Source organism: Parasteatoda tepidariorum, chromosome 4 (assembly GCF_043381705.1).
Source record: "Parasteatoda tepidariorum isolate YZ-2023 chromosome 4, CAS_Ptep_4.0, whole genome shotgun sequence".
Taxonomy (NCBI): Eukaryota; Metazoa; Arthropoda; class Arachnida; order Araneae; family Theridiidae; genus Parasteatoda; species Parasteatoda tepidariorum.
The window spans coordinates 10024951-10033140 of record NC_092207.1 but is presented as its reverse complement, the minus strand read 5'-3'; the positions used below and the strand labels follow the sequence as shown (position 1 = coordinate 10033140).

At 31.8% G+C, this 8190-nt stretch overlaps 1 protein-coding gene across 1 annotated transcript in view; it reads left to right on the top strand.

Moving 5' to 3' along the window:
• LOC122271829 (uncharacterized) overlaps nucleotides 1–8190 on the top strand; it is a 15470-nt gene that overhangs the window by 5704 nt on the left and 1576 nt on the right. Inside the window, exon 2 of the mRNA XM_043054346.2 lies at nucleotides 7931–8127. Within this exon, the coding sequence (XP_042910280.1) occupies nucleotides 7931–8127 (197 nt within the window). The remainder of the gene's footprint in view (nucleotides 1–7930; nucleotides 8128–8190) is intronic.

The following is an 8190-nucleotide window of genomic DNA, read 5'->3' as shown; positions in this document are numbered from 1 at the left end:
ATTACGCGGACAACGATTTTCGGACCCCCGAAGAAGCGGTTGATGCATTCAAAACGCATGTTTTGGAGTTACCTCAATCAGACTGGAAAAAGTGCTTTGAAAATTGGTTCAAACGCATGCAAAAGTGTATTGATCATCATGGAGAATATTTTGAAAAACAATAAAACCAATTTCGATCCTACATATTTGTTTTTTCATTATTAGGCCAGAAATATAAATAGCAACCCTCGTATCTCATATTAAAAAAGTTAAGACATAAAAAAAAACAAACATCAAACTACAAAAGCTAGTTAATGTTTTGAGAGTTTGAAAACCTCAATGAAAAAAAAATTAGGAGGAAGACAGTATTGCCATGTTAGTTAGAATAAAAAAGATGACTAGATAATTTACTAATCCAATGACTAGATAATATCTAAATTGTTGAATATGCCTTATTAAATTAACTATAAGTATTTTTGATGTAAATTTACCTTGGGCATTTTCTAAAACATTTCAAAGGTGATTCAAGCGAAATTTAACATTTCAAATTTTAATTCATAATTTGAAGATGATATGCATGCTCTAGCTAATATGAACTATATTAAACTAAATTCAACTTTTGGAAATAAATATGCATCCTTTGAATTATTGCTTTTCTTACCGTACTTACTCATATAATTACGAAAAACTGGTCATCTATATAAATGCATGCTTGTCTTTAGAAAGCTTTTCTCACTCATATAATTACCACTGACACATATTATTTTATTTTTGTTCAACTTTGTAATAGCCTAAATTGAATTTCTTAGTTAAATCGTTTTATGTGCTTATTAATATTAATTATTTAAATTACCTTTGCTTTTATTTTCGTGGCTACAGTAATTGCGACAAAAAGAAAATCGGTTTCGTCTTTTTTTAATGTAAGCATTGCGCTCACATTTTTTTCTCTGTGTTAAATAATGGAAAACAGCTCTTTGATGGAAGTAAAACAGCCAATTTTCTCACGTTTCAAACCCATTTCCTTTTCTCAATTTCTTCTTCAAAGAAAAAAATAAAATAAAATCTGAAATCATCCTACTACTTTTCAATTTAATTGCTGACCCATATGGTCAAGGATATTCCTAAAACAAATAACTTGTTTCATTTATGCATGTTTCTTTAAACTTATTATTAACTTCTCATTTCATATTCTAATTAATTGAATAGGGGTTTAACAATGCCGCATATTTCACACAGGCTGAAGATGACAGTAAGATATGTAAATCAAAAAAAAAAATTTCAATTAAGATAATTCAAAACAGCTGACATCAAATCATGTTGCGTGTCATGAATATCCATGTTATTGAAATCATAGACTTAATAACTTTCCACAAACTAATAATTAAAAAAGTAAAGTTTGATAGGTTAATATATGAGTAGAGTTTCACAATCTACTCTTGAACAAAATAGTATTTGAATCTGAATACGTTTTTTTGAAACATTTGACAAATAATATTTCAACGTAATGAGTTCTGAAAAACAATGATATATCAAGGAAATTACAAATGAATGTTTTATATTTTTTTTTAATCGTTTTTTGTTGTAAAATTTGATTTCAGGTTTATTCACATCATAATTAACCAAATTCAACATTATTTGGAGGGCCGACAGGATTGCGTAGTGGTCAGGGAGCTGACCTCACATCAAAAAGGTCCTGGGTTCGAATCCCAGATAAGGCATGAGTGCTCTTTAATTCTCTGTACTATCTGTCCTTACTGTGGGAACAACGTTGGTCCACCTCCGAAAGAGTGGCCAACAAATCTGCCCTACTGATACCTGAATGACGAGTTTCTGTCACGTGGGTATTGGGAAAAAAACATTTGGTGGGAAAGATGTTTTGTTTAAAGTGTTACTTTTATCAACTGTAGTAAGTTATTGAAATGCACATTTTAACATACGATTAAACCATACACCTAAATTGCTTTATTTCATCCTCGCTAATGTAAGTATTGTTTCAAGATAATTGGGTATTTGCACTTCAAGAAATAGAAGACCCCGTATACTAACACACGTGACCTCTGACGTCAGCGCCAAATGATCACTTATTAGCAAAATTGCGTGTTTAAGTTGAGATAAGTATCTCCGCTTAAGTTGAAATGTTAATTAACGTTAAAATAATTAAATACAGTGCTATATTGCGCATCAAATTAATTTTTTCGCGTATTCTTCTTTTACTTAACTTAGATTTATTATTTGTTTACGTATTTTATTGTAACTGTGATATATTTTTGTTTTATGTACCTCGAAACATCGATTCATTAATTTGTTTATGCTCTGCATGGCTTCATGCCTGTCTTCTTGTTAAGTACGAAAATGTAGTGAAAAAATTAAAATCTTTGTGAAAGAATATAGAATGTATCATTTAAGAGAATTGATGCTTGACTTTCCCGCAATAGGGTGGAAAGAACAGTTGCTAACGTAAACAAATACCACGTTTAAACAACCTATCAGGATCGAGATACTCACCTACGTCACTTGCAAGTATCCTATTGCTTAGTAATTTCTTCTTTATAATAAATTATTCGACTTCATGCTTATGCGAACAATAGTTATCAAAACCCAACTTTATTGGCAGGAAATAATGTTTTGTTTAAAATGTTACTTTTGACACCCATAGTTACTTTACATAATTTCAAAAATGTAGACATTTTATGCAATTGGGTATAATATAAAAAAAACACAACTACTTCCACTTAGTAGGAATAACATTTACCATGACGCAATGCTAAATTCTATGCCACTATCCACATAAATCAATTATTAATCAAAAATCGAATATCAATTACTTTTCTTTATAATGCAATAAAATCTGGCGAGCAGCTATTTAAACGATCAAACACTTCGTTTGTTTATTTGTGGCNCCCGAAATTTAGTAGGAATAACACAACCTGTGACGTAGGCTATAGTATACCCAATTGGATACCTGCGAGTGACGTCATCATGAGTATGGGTCCTGAATGCTTATCGAAGCGTGTCATTTGTGTAAGCAACTGTTCTTTACATTCTATTCCGAGTAAGCCTAGCCCTTCAAATAAGAATTCTCATAGGTGACACATTCTATATTTTTTCACGAAGAAAGAATCAGTTTATTGCTTTCTAAACACAAAGACAGACTAACGTCGGTTTTGTGGTTTGATTATAAGTGCCACTTTCATTTTGTATCCTAAGTTTAGTTGTCCCTGAATGGCAACATGGTGAAAGGAAAAGAATAAGCTTTAATTTAAAAAAGATTTTGCTTTTTTTGTTATTGAAAAATGAAAAGAATTTTGGAGAAAACTATTGGGGTTTCTTTTTCTTAAATCCAACAATATGTACTATAAAGAATTCTGTTTGCTTACGCTTGTGATCTCACGTCCAATATTCATTTCTTAAAAATTAAATTTATTTATTTGAGTCATTGGTAAATATTATGAAAGGTGAAATGGATAGAATTGTATCATTATATTTCGCTTATGATTCTATTAGTAATCATAAATAATTTTCTTTAATAATCATTTTTTTAACATTTAAAATTAAAGGTAATTGTTATAACAAATTTAAAATTAAAGGTAATTGCTATAACAAATTTAAAAAGTCTGTCTAGAAAAACAACTTTAAATTACGTTCAGAAAAAAATAATTAAGAATAAGAGATAAGTCATTCAAGAGTTTATTTTTAATTTAATAAAATTTTGTAGATTAAATATTTGTATCTTATTTTTATATTTTAGAAATTTTTATATTTGTTTTTTTTCAGAGGTCGACTTATACCTCCCAATATATCAGAAATTTTCTATCTTATATTCAAAAATAGAGGGTCGACTTTATACACCACAATTTTCGCTATTTTTCTGCGCAATCAAGCTTTAAAATTAAAACTACAATTTCAAAACTAAGGCTACTTATTTTTTATGATATGAATCTTGTGCAGTTATCAGTCTAAACAAAGAAGAGGGGAGGTAGGGGGAGTTATTCAGGTATTTTGATGGCGTCATAACTTCTAAATAATGAGTCTCCCAAGGAATTTCGCAATAACTTAAGGATGTGTCAAGGACACGTGCTCATCCGAAGAGAAAGTTAAAATATGACGTAACTATCTTTATTCTGGAATAACCCTTTCTTGTGTGCTCATCTGATTCACAGACGATATTTCTTTCCTCATTCTTTTCAGTTGATTGCTATATATATATCGATATATAAATATCGATAGTTAAAATTGAGTTGTGCTAGGCGATATCGTAATTTCACAACGCGATATTTTTTTTTTTAAATTAATTTACATTATTTTAACATAGTTATTGAGCTACTTTTCTTATAAAAAAATAAGTAAATAAAATAGGAAAAAAAACTTAATTTTTGAATTGTAGGCAAAATTTTGGCGATAGAGTAAAGGTCATGTTTTAAGGCCTACGCGTTTTCATTGTTATTCACTTTTCGGTGAAATATAGTGTTTTTGTACTTATGTGTCGTGAGGTTTTGCATAGAGTATTTTTTTAACGAGGTCAGCTAACACTACTGTCGTCACACTACATCGTAGCGAAGAAGTCATAAACTAAGTCTGTATGCTTGTAGTTACTTTTAAAATTTTCATTAAATTTTCAAACTGAATTGTTTTAAACAATTTTTTTTTAAAATTTCATGTAGCTAAATAACTGTCTTCCAGTTTTTTACACGTAATTTTGGGTCTGGTTCATTTCATCGACAATCACTTCATCGACAGGCCATTTCATCGACACCACTTCATCGACAGGCCATTTCATCGACTAGGTCATTTCGTCGACAGGCCGTTTCCTCGACAGGGTTGTTTCGTCGACAGGCCATTTCGTCGNATGTTTTGAATTGATTTAAAATGCGAAGTAAAGAAATTTTTACATTTTGGCTAAAAATCTAAGATTTGAGATAATGTTAAAAGCATTTCTAAGGAATAAAAATTCAAAATATTCATATTGCTGAATATTTCTTTTTCAGAAACTAACAAACTGATTTTGAGCAAATTATAGATTTTGATTGCTGAAATTATTAAAAAAATATTTTGCTTGTCTTACTGCAATTGAATAAATAAGTTTTGCGTACGTGGGCAACATATTTTTCATAGCTAAATTTTTTATACCATAGCCTACATCACACGCCGTATTATTCCTACTGAATTAAACCAGTAAACGGCATTTTCTGCGAGTCTGGATTCTAGCAACAAATAAATATTTTCTGAAAGGACTTCTAGCAACAAATAAACATTAAATGAAGTTTGTTGTTTTAAGTCGCTGCTAGCCAGGTTGAAATTGTATTAGTTTAGTTCTCTTTGAAATAATTGATTTTGTTGTTTTATCTAAGTTTATGTATTTATATATATATATATAATAAACATATTTAAAACTCAGTTTATTAATTAAACTAAAAAGTAAATATTATTACTAGTAAAATTTTCGAAGTTGAAGTAGTTCATATTTTGCCCGATTAAGTACATTTAGGGTTAGAGAAATACAGAGAGTTAAAGTTACATTAAAAAAACGCTTTACTGTGAAAGAAATACTTTGTGGCGAATTCTGTTTCAGCTGCTAGTTTAAAATAAATCATCATTATATTAAAAAATCTTCAAACACTAAAAAAAGTCTTATTTGCGAAATATCGAAGGGCTAATAAATTATGTTAGAACTAGGATGCTTCGCCCCCTGCTCGCTGGCGCTCGCCAAACCCCGGAACTGCTTCCGCAGTTCATTTCCGATTGCTTCGCAATCCGATGCTCGCTTTGCTCGCTCATTGGATACGTTCTTAACGTCTAGCTTTTGTATACTTTTTTTAACACTGAAGTTCCGAAAACTTTTCACTGTAGAAAATTCTAAAGCTATGCATTTCAATATTAATTCGAAATTGCAAACAGTTCACATATTTTTCCTAATCACACTATTCTAAATTTCAGTTGTTGAGAAAAGTAACTGTAGTAAGTTTTGCTTTAAAGTCTTTCCCACCAGAGGGCTAAAACCATGTGTTGTAAAACAATATGACATAGTACTGAACGCCGGATGTAAAGCATCGGCTTCGATGAAGATAATTTTGTGAGAATTTTTTTGATAATTCGGTGAGAATTCACCCGATTAGACATATGATGCTCACTACGTGCTCTTGAGCGCCGAAGCCTATCAATTAAAGTGGAAAACTGTTGCCAACGCGAGAAAAGCTATATCATCGGTTTTATTGATACATACGTATTAGCGTTTTATATAATATATATTATTGCTCAACTGCGTAATCATGAATTATGCTGCAATAATTTGTTTAATTTTTTAAAAGAACAAAATATAGTTTGTTTACCAGGAGCTGGCACTTAGCTTCGCCAACATTACGTGATATCCGGCGATACTATTTCGCTATTTTTGGGAAAAGGATGTGAACAATCCTGAACAAGGTTGCTATTTGGTGATCGTATAACAAAAATATTTATTTTGCAATATTTATGTACATTGCTTAATCATTAAATATTTCATAAATTTGATATTTCTCTTGTTTGAGTGAGTTGTTTGTCTTTTTCGAGGCATTTTGTTGGGAGAACCGCAGTTTTTAAATTCGAAACATATTTAATTAGCTAGAGTAACGAAAGTTATAATAGAATTATGGGTTTGCGTTGGCACGCATTAAGGGTTGTCTCAATTTCAAGCGCGGAAATGTAATTAACTTAGCGTACGAGGAGTTGGATCCAAGTGTCAACTCCCAGTGAACGAACTATATCAACATTTTTAACTTCATGGTTTACTATTGTTTTGTCTGAACTCACTTTTTTCTATACTATACATTTTTAATTTTTTAATCGAGGAGAAACAGAATTTGCCATGTAGGGCTTCTTGCCTGGTATAAAGTACTCTTAAGAAACCCTTTCAAGGTAAATTCTCTTTCACCTGCGTAAGTAATTTAAAATTAAAGGCATCAAAAAGTGACTTTAGGTTAGACCTCGAGTAAGACATGAAGTTTTACTCCATTTAAGTGCTGAAAAATCATTTTCAAAATATCGAAATGTACGAAGAAATTATGGCAGGATTTCTCAAGATAACGCAATGGAGAAGCAATCCTGTAATAATTTGGTTTTCTACATTAATATTTTGAAAACTTTTTTTCAGAATTTAAATCTTCATGATTTAGTCTACGTTTAAGGCCGGCCGAGTGGTTAGCGTGCCAGACTGCGGGCTCGAATCCTGATCTCGGAATGAATGTTTCTTTCTGTGAGTTGTTTTTTATTGTGTATGAAAATTGAGCCGTGATGGTTAAGGGGATAGAGCTTTCTCCTTCCAGTGAGATGAACCGGTTCGAATCCAGCGATGGCTGGTCGATGCGAATTCCGCATCTGGCTTGCACCGACCACAGCGCTGACGTGAAATATCCTCAGTGGTGGACGGATCCCAGGTTAGAGTCTCCTTGCCGTCAGACTAACCGTGGCAGGTTCTCGTGGTTCGGCTTAATTTTTAGGGTAGAACTTATCATTTGTATTACGCGCCTACCCAAGTCAAAATTTTTGATGGTTTTTCAATGATGGCCCACCATAATCTGAATGGTAAACATTAATAATTCCATCACGAGCCATTATATTTTTGATGGAAGCCAACATAAGTAACCATCACCCCAATGTAGAAATTCGGACCTATTTATGATGGCCCAACATAAGAATAGCAACTTGTTTGGATGGCTTGTTCATGTTAAACCATCAGAAATTTCCCTCATAATTTCTTCGAAATAAAATGTTGGAATGATTCTGAACAACCATCATCGTACTATAGGAATTTGGACTGATTTGTGATGGGCCGACATGAAAACAAAATTGTTTTTATGGTATTTTCTTGAGAAACAACGAGAATTTCCAATAAATCATCAATTTTGACTTTCTAATGCATGTAATTTTTTTTTATAAATTATTGCATCCGACTAACCTTATAAAATTTCTTTTGCAGATACATTGGTTTAGACTTGGGGGAATGATTCTCAGTATTGTGATCTGCTTTCTGACTACCGTGTACTGCCAGGATCAAAATTGGAATGGGCATTACTATCAGCATTATTCACCCAGTTCAATATGGGTTGCACAGAACCACAACAATCGAGGCGGAGATCTGGAGTTGCAAAGTTCAATGAATAGACCATCTTCCAGGTTTGGAAAAATGCCTTGGAAAAACCCACAGTCCAAGCTACAGTGGCAATCTCCAATGTACAA